Source organism: Acartia tonsa, chromosome 9 (genome assembly GCF_053477335.1).
Source record: "Acartia tonsa isolate MP-2025a chromosome 9, ASM5347733v1, whole genome shotgun sequence".
Classification (NCBI taxonomy): domain Eukaryota; kingdom Metazoa; phylum Arthropoda; class Copepoda; order Calanoida; family Acartiidae; genus Acartia; species Acartia tonsa.
Window position 1 is genome coordinate 27,863,570 of NC_137268.1, and position 17,431 is coordinate 27,881,000.

Here is a 17,431-nt window from a genome sequence, read left to right on the forward strand (position 1 = left end):
TTAACATTTTTCATTTTAATTTCCATAGAATGCTGTCTATGATACAAAGCTAATTATAGAGACAGTCTATCATAGGATACTTACAGAGTAGCTACTCCCTACAAAAAAAAAAATAAGGAGGCTCAAACCATAAGTGACAATAATTTGGTTTTTGATTATTTCAATTTACTCTTTTTATTCAAATTTAACATCATTATTTTCGCTTGCGTGGGATGTGGATCCGATGGATATATCATTATTTGGATGTTGTACCAGATTTTATGCACTCTAATAAAGCAATACCCACAGCTGGCTAAAATAACGACCCCTCTCCCTTTAACCCATCATATTCCCTCCTACTGGATGAACGAACTGATCATTAAATGAGGTCCATAATATCAACCTAAATTGACGACAAACTTTCCCCAGTCAATATATCCATGCATTCTTTATCCATTGTGGATGCATGTGCGAGAAAAGTGCAAGTAAAACAATGCAATGTTTAGCAAGTAAAATTCTTGGAATGCAAATTGTAAAAACATTTGTATTTTCAATAGATTTCTTTACAAGCTGATATCCAATTGCTTAAATCTTAAAGTGATTTTTATTTCCAAACCCTTGAAAAATGCTGATGGTTTTATGATATAAAAAATTCATAATAAAAGTCTTTAAATTAAGATAAATTTTAAGGGATAGAGAGGAAGAAAAAATATAGCCTAAAGCCATTCAAAGACTTTAAAGGGGGAACTCATTTGGTTTAGTGCTACTGTGGTGGACCGACAGACTGTCGTTCCCAGAGAAGCTTTGCTGCAGGCCAAATTTAGATTTGATATCAGGTGTTCTATCTCCTCACAGAGAACCCTCAGACAAATGCCCATTGTTTATCATTGGCGGATTAAAACGGTCAACTTGCCAGCAGATAAGGGGGTAGGGGTTCCCCCTCCCCCCTTCCAGCAGAGCTACCTACCCTTTCTCTGGTGACACCAGTCCTACTCCCTCAGATGACATACCCTTCTCTCCCTCACCTGGATAGAGCTTCCCCATCATCTCCATACCTTTTGATTGCCTACCCAATTATCTATAATTCTTTGTATATAAACTGCATTTTTGTATTATATATTTAGTTCTGAATAAATCTTCAATCTGTAAACACTTGAAGTATCTTGTTGGATAGAATCACTAGGCTAGGGGCTCTGTCGCCGGACTTCGCCATTTAGGGGTTGAAACGCTTCACCCCTATTATACTACTTTAATGGGATCTATTTATATATAAAAATGATGTATTTGAAGCTTCCAGGAAGGGAGAGAGATGATATTAGGCTGTTTATTACACTAGTCCCCAAAGCTTTATAGTAAACAACTTTGGGAACTTGAATTTTGATTGGTTAGTTTATTAAGGTGGGTGTCCAAACGTTTCAACAATTATTTGTAATCTACAGAAGGTGTAACTTTGTGTATAATGATAGGACTGTACATAAATTTTTCGGCCATTGTCTTATCTATTTATATCCCTTCGCTACTGAATATAAAACATCCTTGAAAAATCTAGAAATGATAGAATGCCACTAGAATACAAGCTCAAAGTCATAAAAAGCACGATTATTCAAAAACTAACTTTTAATGATCAAAATGCATTAAGGAAATAAATATTCAAAAATTTAATGATTCTAAATTCGAATATTTTTGAATAATTCTAACAATTTTTTTATTTATAGGATGACTTGCATTTTTCAAAAAAGCAGTCTATATTTTATAAGGAATAATTGTGATTGCTAATCCTAGGATGATTAGGCATACTGGTAAAGTCATAGCATCATATAATCCTAGGATGATTAGGCATACTGGTATAGTCATAGCATCATATAATCCTAGGATGATTAGGCATACTGGTATTGTCATAGCATCATATAATCCTAGGATGATTAGGCATACTGGTATAGTCATAACATCATATAATCCTAGGATGATTAGGCATACTAGTATAGTCATAGCATCATATAATCCTAGGATGATTAGGCATACTAGTATAGTCATAGCATCATATAATCCTAGGATGATTAGGCATACTGGTATAGTCATAGCATCATATAATCCTAGGATGATTAGGCATACTGGTATAGTCATAGCATCATATAATCCTAGGATGATTAGGCATAATGGTATTGTCATAGCATCATATAATCCTAGGATGATTAGGCATACTGGTATTGTCAAAGCATCATATAATCTAAGTATGTCTAGTCCATATCCAGCTTCTTCCATTGTAATTTAAACAAATTTTATTTTCAGATAGAAGATTTTCATAGTGCCTATAAAAATTATGTCATACTGGCCCACCATTGGTCAATCAATAATTATACTGGCCTGCCATTGGTAATTTACTGTGTATTGACCTATCATGTTATTTGTATTATACTATTTAGATTTTTGTTTTCAAAATTATATTCGGATTCTTTAATATTAGTAGCGATACTAATCTATATTGTAAATGTTTGTTTGTTCCATTATCTGAATTAGAAATTATTTTTTTTTTGGTTGCTGTCATCTTTATTTTCTAATTTCTTTAGATAGAATTAAAATATTGAAAAGGTGTAAAGCAACAGAAATAAGGCATAGGCAACGGGCGAAATAAATCTAAAGTAATATTATTTGGGGGGCATATAAAAAGGTCATTTTCCTACGAAGCGTTGTCTTCCAAAATTAGGATAAAATCAGCAGAAATTACCAAATACTTTTTTTGAATTAATTTAGTTGATGGTTACAGCTTGTAAAACAGTATTGTTTGAAAATCCATTGTATGATAATATGATACGCTTTCGTCTTGTGTTTACTAAACCATAAATAAGGTTGTCTTAACAGAGTTCAAACAAAATAGTAAACAAAACCTACGTTATGTAATAAAATGTTTAGAACACTTCAGCTTATGTCATTACTATTTGAAACCTATATCTACCAGCTGGCTAACTATGTTTAATCATTGCAAATGACTTTGGTCAAATGCTGCTTTTGTAACATCAAAAAAATTAACAATTTTTAAAAAACATCTTTTTGACATAAGATACTTTTTGACTGATTTCTCAAGCAGAAATTTATTTAAATTTGACCTTCTCAATATCCGCCAAATTAACAACAGATTAGGGAAATAGATTGTCTTAAAAAAAAAAATATATTATATTAACATAGACTTTAGAAGTTATATGACAAATATCATATGAATAAGTAAGGTATAAATTTAGATTTATGTAAGTATTGATAAGTTATTCTTGGCAACTTTTGAAAGATAAATTTAACGGGGTTTAAAAACTATGATACTTAAATTGACATAAACCTCTTTCAATCCCTCAAAATTTGCCAGTAACCAAGGGCAGAACTTCCTCTTTTCTATTTTATTCTTCAGACAACTATTCGCGGTAATTTTTTCCAATTAAGATATAATTATTAGGGTTGAGCCGGATACTTTTTTGGCCGGATACCGGATACCGGATATCCGGCTGATTTCAAATGCCGGATATCCGGTACCCGGCCGGATATCCGGCCAACGCCGGATATCCGGCAAATATCCGGCCAAATTACCGGATATCCGGCCGGATAACCGGCTAAATTACCAGATATTAAAGTAGCAAAAAAAAATTATTAATAAACTTTTGAGATTTCATATATAAAATTTACATAAAGATAAACATATTCAAAAAATGTTCTTCAATAATAAGAAAAGTATAGCCATTTAAAATTTTAAAATACAAAAAAAAGTTATAGCCGGATATCCGGCCGGATAGTTTCAATATCCGGTATCCGGCCGGATATCCGGCCACACCGGATATCCGGCCCAACCCTAATAATTATAAATGTATGAATATAATTATTTGTTCTACTATATGATTTTGGAACATTAATCTTTTTAGATTTGGCTTATACAATTTACTTTTTAATTAGAGTGTGTCCGTAGGTTTTGTCACTCCGACATAGTAATTGTTTTATTATGATACTAGCGGCTACCCATTATTTTATTTTAGATTTAAAAAGAAAGAGTAAACATTTTTTGGGTGGGTAAATTTTTTTTCTAGGAACGATTTCACTTGATGGTACCCTCCCTCTAAATAGTTATAAACCTTCCCAGGACCTAAGAGAAGCTACCCTGTAAAGGAAAATCATATCGGTTAGCGAAATCCTTCGGTATAAACAGACAAACAAACAAACAGACAGATAAAAATCCTGTTACTTTATTATGATACTAGCGGCTAGGCTACGCCTCTAGAGGCCTCTAGGGACACGTAAAATTGTTTCTTTTCAATCTATCTTAAAATCAGCTATTTACCAAAAATATTTTTTTCGCCGATAGATGTTGTTAGTTATTTTTTTAGCTAATTGCAAAATGTCCGGAGGCGGCGTTTTTTTATTTTTGTCTCTCTGGGGAGGGTGGTGGTTTTACATAAAATGTGTTTGGTGGTTGAATGAAAAAATCCTTGTCCCAATGCTATTAAAATGTATATCAGCTGCGAGTTTAAAGAACAAAACAAATAAATCTAAAAAAGTTACTTGAAATTTAACCACTAATTGGAAACTATTATGAATAAGTTAAATCTAATTTGTTAGAAAACCGGGAGGGAGGGGACATTGGATTTTAAACTCTACTGGTTCCTAAAGTTTTATAACACATGCTCTTAAAAACTTTGATGTCCAAACTTTTCCACTAATTATTTTGTTGTACAGAAGAGAAAATCTTAAATTTTGTTTCTTTACCAAGGATTAAAATCAATTTATCATTCATTGTCCTATCCTTGAATAAAGGTTTGTGGGTAAATTAATACACCACCCATAGTTTAGTATTTAAAAAAAACTTGTTTCTAGCCTTTATAAGTTGATCTAATCATACAGGATTTCCTTGACCTTAACCTTCAAAATATTTCGCCAATTGTTCTTAAACAAATTTAAGATGAAAAGAATGAATACATTATTGTATCTAATTTTAGTTTATACAAGGATGACATCATTCATAATACAATAGACAATAGAAAATATTTAAACTCAAATAAATTAAGTTATTTGATATATTAGATCAAATTAAATAAATTTCTAAGCTTTGAGTAAAATTTTATTTTTAAATAGTTTTCCTTTTTTTATATAAACACTGGGGTGGGCCCTAACCCTTTATGGCCTATAATGGTTGTGCACTAACCCTCCAGGGGCAAGTACTTAATACAACCTAACCTAAACTTAAGTAATATAAAAACAAGGCACTGTCAAAAATGATTAGCTTTTAAAGTTTTTAAAATCAGTTGAACTTTTTAGCCTAAAAGGCTTGGATAAAGACGCACTAACAAAAAACTTTATGTTTTAAGGAAAGTTTAAAATCAATAGGACCATTCTATAAAAAGAAAATAAAACTTACCAATATCATTTCCTCTCTGCGGCATACCTGAAATAATAACAAAATTATTAATTTTATTTAGATAAATTAGAACTAGAATTAATGTATAGGGATTTCTATAATGTAATTTACCCAGAGACCTTAAGGGATAAGACAATGAACGATCATTGCTTTACATCCTTAAATATAAAAAAATACTTCTTTTTCGGATATAAATAATTTGTTGAAAAGTTTGGGCAGTGAACTGAGTTTCAAACTAGTATTGTCCAAACTTTAAAACCAATAAAGTTATCTACAGAAGGGGTAATTTTGTTCATCATTATTGAGATCTTATAGTTCCGACAGACCTAAATTTATAAATTTACTTTATATGCTAGTATCTTAGTCTATTGTATATCTTGAACTAAGTAGTAGACAAGTAAAATTGACATATGCAGTGAGCCAGAAAATTAAATTTTCATTTTGATTAAGTATCCTTAAGACATAATTGCATAAGTAAAAAAAACAATATTATGGAAAAAAGGGAAAAGTAGATAGAATAATTTTTAGTTTTTAAGTCCAATATCAAAACAAATGTCCATAAGAAGTGAAATAATAACAAGGTTACGATATTTAAACGAAATATTTTAGAAACCTTATTTAATGGTTTTCTACCGTTTTCGCTATTTTGAATGGCAAAGTACGTTAATTTCAATCTTCCTCGATTTTAATATTGACAATTTGGCTTTATAGTTTGTCTTGATATCTCTTATATTTTCCAAGATAAGAGGGATCAGAGCCTTTAACGCCCCTGCCCCTCTAAACTGGAATTAATTGGACGCCCTCCCGGAATAGGGTTAAACAGTTTCACGTCATACACTAAACTGTAATGTTAAGTGAAAAAATAATCCACAGACAAAGTACAGGCGACGAAAAATGGTTGGAAAAACGATTGGACATATTATAAATGCTCTAGTAATAGAGTAGTTTTGCTACGTAACGCATAAATATTCTTCATTTTGTATATTTTTTTTAAAAATTTTAATCTAAAGTGATATTGCCAATCCACTGTCCTATCCTGTAACCCTGGCTAATAACAATGGCCAATCTGAATCAACTCAGGATAATAATAATAATAATAAACCTAATATAAATTGAGTAACGGTTGCTTATTTATAAAAATCAAAGACACTCTGAGACACACTTAGTTGTAACCAGGGATCTGAAGGGATAAGACAATGGCTGATAAATTGATGTTCATCCCAAATGGTAAAATACAAAATTACCCCTTCTGTAAATTGCAATTATTGGTTGAAAGGTTGGGTAACTCAGCTTCATAAACGAACAAATCAAAAGTTAATAAAAGTCCTCAAAGTTGTTAAGCCAACGAATAAGAAAATGTTATTATAAACAGTCTAATATCCCCCTTTTAACACTGACTATTTTAATCATTTTGAATCAAGTAACATTTGTGTAAAAACTTTATTTCATTTCAATTTGACATAATCTATGTAGATATCAGAGGTATAAAAAGTTAAAAAGAAAGGTCTAAAGTCGACTTAAACTCAAGTTGTTTATTACACAAGTCCCAAAGTTTAATAATACAGTTTTCTTATTTGTTGGCTTAACAACTTTGGGGACTTTAGTAGAATTTGTTTAATTGATTCTTTAAGTTCAAGTGTTTAAACGTTTGAATCATTTATTTTAATATACACAAGGGGTAATTTTGTGTATCATCATTAGGGATGTACAACAATTTATCGGCCATTGTCTTATCCCTTTAGATTCCTGATATCTGCCCTGATATGAATGAATCAATAGTAGTAATAAAGCATGTCATTATAAAGTAAGGATTCTAAAGTCCTTTATAGTGTTACTTCAGTAACAGCAACCTATCTACATTTAGCTACACAGCTGGTCTATATCAAGGTAATTATAGCCGCAAATATGTTTTAGCGTCCGTTTCTCAATAATCCATATGATAAAGAAAAAGGATCTCTATCTAACCACTGAACCGATACGGTTTCATTTTACCACGACTTTCCCACCCTGAACTTCTGAAGGACCCCTAGAGGCATCTATAATTTAGTGGTAACCCCCCCCCCCCCTCCCTATAGTTATAAACATTCACAGGACCTATAAGAAGCTTTAATGTAAAGGAGAACTATATCGGTCCAGTGGTTGACAAGATCCCTTGGTAGAGAGAAACAGTTATACTTAGACATCGGTAGTCGGTATTGTGTAACCTCTAAGGATTACAATGTCTAAAGCACCAGCCTAGAAGTGTATTATTATAAAATCTTAGCTTTGACCTTTATATATGTTTGAATGGACCTTTATATGTCTCTTGTATTGACTTCATATTAAACTGTAACATATTATCATTCAGCAGTCTTTACCAGTAACTTTAAAACTGTTTAATTTTGATAGAATAGATAAAAGTTCAATTACTTAGTTTCTGTGTTAGGCAAAGTTTGTTATAGGGTGTGGGTAAAGGAGTGTTTCCCCCCCTCAAACTTTGTAAACCTTCATTTTATTGAAATGAGAAGGGGCGTCTAAGCTTTTTATTGCAAAGGTTTAAGATGGGTAATCGAATGTATTTTTAAAAATTTTGAGGGGGGCAATGTCTTTTACACTTAATACCAATATTTGCTTTTTCTATGATAATTCTCCCTTAAATGTACATTTTTTTTACATTTTTGTATAATGTATATGTCAATATAAAATTTCATTGCAGTCGAATAAAATAAACTGGCTGATCTTTATTTTAACATTTTAGCTTTTTTGTATAAACGCCGAGCCTAAAATGACATACTATTAATATGACCCTTTTCATGACCAAATAATATCCTGAAGGGAAAAACAAAGCCAAACAAAATTAACCTTTTAAGCTCCTACCAGGTTAATTTTATTCATATTATACATATCATGTAGCAAAGGAAAGATATTAAACTATAAAATTTACATGTTTTTTTTATGTTTAGAACCTATGGCTAGCGGCTACGCCCTTAGAAGCCTCTTAGAAGCCCTTTAAAAGGAAAAGGAAAAAAATTATAGATTAGGAATTTTTTTAGAGATGGTTGGTGAAACCATCTCCTAATTTAAGTATAAACCTTCCCATGACCTATATGATAAGCTACACTGTAAAGGAGAACCGTATCGGTTCAGCTATAAGCGAGATCCTTCGGCACAGACAGACACACAGAGATCCTGTTACTTTTATATAAGGATTTACTTTAGGATAATTATTTCAAGCAAACATATTATTTGATTAAAACTAATTTAAATCTCTATATATTTCTTTCCCCCTAGACACGTCGTCGATGCCTAAAAAGCAGATTAAAATTCTAAAAGGATTTTGATTTATAATAGACAGAAATATTATCATCTAAAGAAGGTCGTATAAAATAATATGCTGAATATTCTAAAACAAGAAGAAATATATTCAAAGTTTCTAAATGTTTCATGTTTTTTTTCTATATTCAATTATTTTATTATTCAAACTTTGCATGATGATTCCTTTGTTTGTCCTTCCTTCTGATTTTAGAGTTTCGCTTTTACGTATGTTGGTATCCTTGTTTTATTTCTTAATAAGCTTAGTTATTTTATTTTTTAAAACTGAAAAGAAGTTTTTGCACTCTATCTTGTTAACATACAAAGAGGCGACACAGACTTTTAACATATTTTGCAAATTTAGTTTGTTGAATATTTGCATATTTTTTATTAAAACAAGGATGACAACATCCATAACAGCTAATCTCTTAAATAGGAAGGAAGGGAAATCGTACAATAACTCTTGTAAAGTGTCAGAACTTACTAATAAAAAGTCATTATAATTTCCAAGAAGTTTAACAAAAAAATCATATTTAGACAAACATATTTACCATGAATAAATAGTTACATCGCTACAAAAAATGTAAAAATGAAGGAAACTTATTTTTTTTGCCCAAGCCAAGCCCCTTATATGAGCCTATACTCTGTCTAGTAGGAAAGAAGAAATATTATTGAAAATAATTGTAAAGCAAGTCAGCTAAAGTTTTTTTTTAAATTCATTTTAAACTGTTTAAACTATATCTTTTTGAACCTATCATATTAAAAAACTCTGTAACTTTCCTTTTGAGTTAAGTTGGTTTGTTTGAATAAAACGATACCTCTCTATTCATGCGTTTAAGTTATCATCACTTTCTAACTAATAATATGGCGGGATTGATCCTCCATTGTTTTCCTATTGGTTGATTTAGACAGTTGCATCTAGATTATATCTATGTTTTGGATTTAAAATAATGCAGTATTTATATAGTCTATTCCATAGATTATAATTATATCAAGTCGTTAATAGACTTTAATGAACACAAAAAAAACCATGCTCAATTGATAGTGTTTTAACAAGTAGTTTGTAATTGCCCCTATCTAAAATCCCTAATTATGCGCAAGAGATGGATAATTACAACTATTAAAATTAACATATATCAATGTCTCTAACGGGATTCCGTAGTTTTTTTAGTCTTTAGTCTCTACAAGGATGACAACACCCATAAAGACTTTATAGGTTGTTATGCATGCAAGGTTATGCATAAGAAAAAATTCTTTACCATTAAAGAAAATAGTACAAATAAAATATCTTAAATTGATTAATATAATAGCTTTAAAAAGCGTATCTCACAAATAGATGTAGAATATACGTGGATATTATGAAACACGAAAAAATTTAGATTGCTAACTCAGAATTATTTATTTGTCAGTTATTTCATCCAGTAGCAGGGGATGGGATGGGGTAGATGAGGTGGAAGAGAGGAATTTTTATTTTAGCCCACTGCAAATTTCAATTTATTAGAGAACATGAAATGAAAATCTGGTGTAAGATCCATGAAGTAATACATCCATAATCTTACAGCCAGACTTAAAATAAGATTAAAATCGGATTTGAATGATTAAACATTCCATAAGAAAATCCAGTCGCTTTTCACAAGGTAAAGATATCATCGTCGACATATCGCCCAACAATAATATAATAACTAATCTGTATTTTTAATATGACAGTGTTTTATGTTGATGTAATAATCAGATTCCCTATTAAGCTCACCAAATTGATCTTAAGGGATAAGACAATGGCTGATAAATTAAAGTATTTCCCTAATGATGATACACAAATTCACCCATTCAGTGGATTAAAATTAGTGGTTGATAAAATGTTTGCACACTCAACTTAATGAATCAACCAATCAAATTCATTAAAGTCCCCAAAGTTCTTCAGCAAACGAATAAGAAAACATTATTATAAAACTTTGGGAACTGGTGTAATAAACAGCCCATTGTCCCCTCTCTCTCTGGGCTTAAATACCAATTGGAAATAATTGAAAACGCGTGGGGGGGGGGGGGAATGAGTGGGTGGTTAAAATGAGTTATTCTTCTAAATATCTGTTGCCACTAATACAACCTTTCAAATGCGCATTAGGTTTTTTTCAGCCGTAGGCGAAATCAAAAATTTCCCCCTGCTGCTTTTAAAGATTGGCCTTTAAAAGATTAAAATAAGATTGACACTACTGCGTTTTAGAAATATTTTAAATATATTTAAAACAAGGATGACAACATCCATACGTAGCGAAGCACAAAATTTTGTGGATGGGACTGACCGTCATGGTTGTTTCTTCAAACGACGTGAAATTTAATTTTGATATCTTTTCGGACTAAAAACATTAAAGATATGTGGGAAAATGTAAAAAATATAAAAATAGCCAGAAACCTGCAAAAAGGCAGTCTGACCGTCATTATTGTTTTCTCCAAATGACGGAAATTTTAATTTTGATATTTTTAACTGAAAAAATTTTGAAAATCGGACTAAAAACACCAAAGATATGGGGGAAAATGTAAAAAATATAAAATAGCCAAAAACCTACAAAAAGGTAGTCTGACTGTCAAAGTTGTTTTCTTCAAACAATGTGAAATTTGATTTTGATATGTATAACTGAAAAAATTTTGAAAATCGGATCATAAACACCAAAGATATGGGAGAAAATGTAAAAAATATAAAAATAGCCAAAAACCTGCAAAAAGGCAGTCTGACCGTCATTATTGTTTTCTCCAAACGACGGAAAATTTAATTTTGATATTTTTAACTGAAAAAATTTTGAAAATCGGACCATAAACACCAAAGATATGGGGGAAAATGTGCAAAATTAAAAAAATAGCCTAAAACCTGCTAAAAAGCCGTCCGACCGCCATTGATGTTTTATAGTTAATTGTGCTCCTTAATGATGGGAATGTTGTCAAAAAATTTCAGAATCCTATCTTTTATAGGAGCTGAGTAAATCCCATTTCCCCCATAGCGTTACGGACTGACTGACGGACGGACTGACTGACGGACTGACGGACGGACATAGTGAATTATAGAGTAGCTTCGCTACTAAAAATGTAAAACACAGATAAAAGATGGAGATTGTGTCAATATAATTCATTTTTTCGTGTCAAAAAATTCTAAATTGTGAAATACAAAGAAAAGTTTTGAAAAATATTAAATTTTGTATTAATTTTTAAGTTAAACTAAATTTTATAAAGAGAAGTAAAAAAGCTTATTTTTTTTCATATTGATTAAAATGTGCGTCTTGTCTTTCCTTGAAAGAATTATACATTTTCAAGATCTTTTCCGTAATACAAATAAATCTTATGTCTCTTTATGAGATGTTACCCTCTGTATTTATGTCGGGCTGTTACGATATAAAATTAATTATTCGTTACAGCATTGACGCTTTTTATAGGTCAAGGGAAGGTATCTAACTATTTAACGGGAAGGTACATCTATCCTCTTTTAAAATTTAAAAATTTCTTTGGAAACTAAAATTGAACTTATGCTTCTTACCGTCTTTAAATGCCTTTAAGAGCGTAGCCGCTAGTTTTTAAATAAAAAGAATTTTTGTTTGAGTTTGCAACTATTGAATTGATTTAGCTCTCCATTTTAGGGAAGCTTTACATGAATCCCAGAATAGTTTTATAATGTTCTATTTACGAATTTAAGCCTGGTGTTTTAAAATTTTATGATTACTCTAAATGCTTGTGAGTTGAAAGATAGGAAAGGAGGGGACATTGGGCTGTTTATTACACTAGTCCCCAAAGTTTTAGAATAACTTTTTTCTAATTCGTTGGCTTAATAACTTTGGGGACTTAAATTGATTTAGATTGGTTGGAATATTAAGTTAAGTGCCCAATCTTTTTAACCACTAATTGTAATCTACAGAAGAGGAATCATCATTGGGGATGTACATAAATTTATCAGCCATTGTGTTATCCCTATAGGTTTAAAGGTGAAATTAATGTCTAATTTGAAAGAGCCATGTTACTAAAAACTTGAAATTGATTGATTGATAATGATAAAACGAAGTTTTGGGCATTAATTTGAAGATTATTTTTTTTTGTAAAATACAGAAAGAAATAAAATGTCAAATTTAAGGCGTATTAATTATATTCAGCATTAATATTTAAAAATTGGAGATCATTAAATGTACAAAAAATTCAAAAAAAAGTATGAGATGTATTCATCAATGGCGCAGCTTAAGACAAAACAGTCAAACAGCAAGTGAATACAAACGGACGGACAGAAGTCATTTTTGAGTATATGACTTATCCCGAGGCATTACAGACGGACCGACAGAAATAAAAACAGCAGACTGAATACCAATTAGCAAAATAAATCTCCACAAAAAAATAAATAGAGGATAAGAAATCCAAATTTTCTAATTCAAATTCATTTTTTTCATAGGGTTAATAGTATTACTGAACGACCACTTGACGAAACAATTTAAATGAGTGCTCATTGATAAAAGGAATATACACAAAACATCAGCTTCATATCTTAAATAGTAGCTGAGAAAATCACATTTTCTCATAGCATTTTATTACAGTCTTGCAACAAAGTAAGATATAAAAAAACGTTTTTAAATTGCATAGAAACAGATGTATAAGAAAACGATGGAGAGAAATCATTTTTGAATCTTGTAAAATACAGAAATAATTTTTAGAAAGTTTTAATTTCAATTAAGGTGTGGTTGGTTACAGGGCCGATCTAAATCGATAAGACAAAGGTCAATAAATTAATGCACATCCACAATGATGATACACAAAATAATCCTCCTGTAGGTTACAATTAGTGGTTGAAACGTTGGGTTACTAACTTAATAGCACAACCAATCAAAATCCTATAAAGTCTCCAAAGTTGCTCAGCAACATTTAAGAAAACGTTATTATTAAACTTTGAGGATTATAGTAATAAACAGCCCAATGGCCCCTCCCTCCCTGAGGACATGTGTTAAATAATGTTGTAAAATACAGAAATAAATTTTTAGAAAGTTTGAACTAAGGTGTGGTTGGTAACAAGATGTTTTAAGATAGGTATGTGATAAATAATCTTGTAAAATACAAAGTTTAAAATTAAGGTGTGGTTGTGTACAGGGAGGGAGGGAACTAGGGGCTGTTTATTAAACTAGTCCCCAAAGTTTTATAATAACATTTTCTTATTTATTAGTTGAGCAACTTTGGGGACTTTATTTTTTTGATTGTTTGGTTCATTTAGTTGACTTTCCAAACGTTTCAATCACTAATTGTGAGCTAGAAAAGGGATAATTTTGTGCATCATCATTAAGGTTGAACATAAATTTATTCGCCTTTGTCTTATCCCTTTAGATCCCTGGGTTTTGTACGTACTAGATGGACATAAGATAAGGTATGGGTTGTTAATAATTACAAAAAGTAAGGCGTATTTCTCTTTAAAAGCAAAGCTTTTCTATAAATAGGGTTGGTCACTCCGTACTTCTGTAATGGTTACCTTTTTTCGTCAATTTAGATATGTTAAAATTATCCTATAGATATAAACCTTTGCGTGATGATTCCTATAGCATAGCAACTCTATAATATTACCATAACGTCTATTGAAATAGTGCAGATTTTTGTAACTGTTTGACAACAAAATTTTATATAACATAATTATCCTATTTATCTAATTTTATTGATTCATAGAACAACAAGGTACAAATTAAAAGCGAGGTTCTATAATCAAATTCTTGCAATACTTCATCCTTAATTTTGCAACAAACTTATGTAAAATTTTATTTAGACTTACTGATAAATGTTTTGCTTATTAACCTCTACAAAAGGTATTGTTTGTTTGTCCTTCCATCTTATTCTAGAGCTTTGCTTTTATGGATGTTGTCATCCTTGTTTAAAACATGTTTTTAGTTACATGGTTACTTTATAATAAAGGAGTGTCTGTACAATCTGATTGTCTGATATTAACTCATAAAGCATACAAGCTCTACAAAATATCTTTTAATAGACCGTAGAAACCGGGAGGAAGGAGAAATTGGGCTGTTTATTACACTAGTCCCCAAAGTCTTATAATAACGTTTTCTTATTCGTTATCTTACCAAGCTTGGAGACTTTTATTCAATTTTGATTAATTTAGTTGAGTGTCCAAACCTTTCAAACACTAATTGTAATCTTCAAAGGGTTAGTTTTGGGGGATGTACATTAGTTTATAGGCCATTGTCTTATCCCTTTATCCCTTATCCCTTATCCAAGCAATAGACACCTACCCACACACCTAGTTTGATATTTCTACTGCTTTATAATTCACTGTTCCTTTTAAGCAGGGCTCGGCAGTCGCACATCAGCCGTGACTAAGCCTCAAATTTAAGCCCGTTTGGATGCTTTGAAAATTATTTATGCCATATTTGGGCTATTTTTAGACTTGATTGATTTGATTGTTAAAATTATAAAAAGTAATTTTTTCTTATTCTTATAGACGGCTGTTAGGACGTCCAAGGTAATAGGTAAAAACTACACCCCCCCCAAAAAAATTTTAATTTTAAATCTCACCCCCCCCCCCCAAATCAAAAAGCTTGGACACCCCAAGACGGCTAACGCGCGGCCTTCGAGCCCTATTTTTAAGCTAAAATACAGTTTTCTTGTCGTTACTTCGCTATCTGTGGAAACAGTTATGATTGTTTACAAACTATTTCCCTAAAGGTGTCATAAAAATTAAGCGATATTAAGAAATGCATTTTTGTGCATTTAAAATGTAATTTAGCTGTGAATTAGAATGAGCCTTAAAAGTGTATTGTGTTACACGGTAAAGCGCTAAAAAACTCGATGCAACATCCAACCATTTAAAAAAAACATAATGTGTTTCTATAGAGCTTAGATTCCTTAACGAGAATATAAAAGTTTTCTTAATTTATATTAAGCTTATGTAGACAGTGATAAATTACTGCATATTCCCAATGATGATACACAATATTACCCCTTCAGTAGATTAAAAGTATTGGTTGAAACGTATGGACACTTAATTTAAAAAACCTTCCAATCAAAATTCATGAAAAGTGAAGCTCGACAAAATGTCGGAAAAAAATGACGTCAAAGAATAAGAAAACGTAATTGCAAAACTTTGGGGACTTGTGTAATAAACTCTCTGACTTTTGGCATATTTGGGCATTCTAAACACTAAAATTAGCCTATTTATTTTTCTAGCGTTGTTTTACCTATGAACAAATATATTGTTGTTTTAAAGGAAACTACAATGATACTTAGAGTACTAGAGTATACATACACACAATTAGCGGGTTCACATCCTTTACTACAAATTCATAACGTAGAAAGGGATATATTTGCTCTAAACAATCTGAAGTCTGTGGGGAGGGAGGGGATAGTGGGCTGTTTAATACACTAGTCTCAAAAGTTTCATGTTAACGTTTTCTTACTAGTTAGCTTATCAACTTTGGGTGACGTTTTCTGAATTTTGATGTCCAAACGTTTTAACCACTAATTGCAATCTATAGAAGGCGTATCATCATTGGTGATGTACATCAATTTTTCGTTCATTGTCTTATCCCTTTAGATCCCTGATCTATCTATGGTTTCATTTAGTTTTCCGAATTTATATCCCTAGAATATTCTTTGTAAATCATCCGGTTCTGATTATTTTGTAACGTTCCATCTCAACTACTAGCACATAAACAATCGATGTAGAATATACGTGGATATTATGACAGGAGAAAAAATGTCGTCAATTTAGGTTGCAATATCCCCTCGCATTTATTGGTAGGGCCATTTTTCCAGTAGGAGAGGAGGGAATGAGATATAGAACATGAAAATCTGGTGTAAGATCCAAGTAACAATAAATCCATTACATATACCCATTATCTCAAATATGAATATCAGCAGAATACAATATCATCGACTAAAGAAAAAAAAAACAACCCCCCCCCCCTCTCCCAGAGACGTCGAAGTATATACATATTCATCACTATTTGTCATCATAATTTTATGTTGATAAATGCTGAATTTTTATGATTTTTAGAATCTTTGTGGGATTGACCTAATAAAAGAAATATCTTTTTAAAACTATTTTACTTAAAATTAAACTTTGAACAATATTGACTTAAAAAAATTAATAATGTTAATATTTTTCCTTAATGAAGGCCCATCATTAGTGGGCCTTAAAAAAGCTAAAAAATACTAAATGTATTGCATCTTCCTGTATTTAAGCTGTATAAATCACCCATTACTGTTCTTTCCTCATAAATAGTTCCTAGCGCCATTTCATAATAGTTCAATCATACAATTATATGCTAGAAGAGGTATAGAATCAAGTGTGATATTTAGCTTGAAATAAATCTGAAAATTGAACCCAGTCATTTACTTCCATAATGATCTTTAATGTTCCCAATTTCAAGGATAAAAAATGCTGATTGCACACAGGGAGGGTGGGGACATTGAGTTGTTTATTACACTGGTATCCAAAGTTTTATAATAATGTTTTCTTATTTGTTGGCTTGACAACTTTGGGGACTTTTATAGAATTTTAATTGGTTGGTTTATTAAGTTGAGTGTCAAAACGTCTCTTCCAACAATTGTAACCTACAGAATAGGTAATATTTGAATCATAATTGGGGATGTACATCAATCTATTATCCATTATCTTATCCCTTTAGATTTCTGTATTGCACATTACTGAACTTTTAAGGAAATTAACTTAAATTATCATATAAAATATATGTTAAATAACCTTGAGTTAATAGGTGAGTGATCAAGTAAAAAAAAGCAAAAACTTTGAATTTT

General features: G+C 31.1%; 1 protein-coding gene across 1 annotated transcript in view; it reads right to left on the reverse strand.

Annotated features, from left to right (window-relative positions):
- Positions 1 to 17,431, reverse strand: part of LOC145328679 (uncharacterized) — a 44,150-nt gene that overhangs the window by 2,949 nt on the left and 23,770 nt on the right. The window contains exon 3 of the mRNA XM_080172465.1: positions 5,369 to 5,395. Coding sequence (XP_080028591.1) covers positions 5,369 to 5,395 — 27 coding nt within the window. The remainder of the gene's footprint in view (positions 1 to 5,368; positions 5,396 to 17,431) is intronic.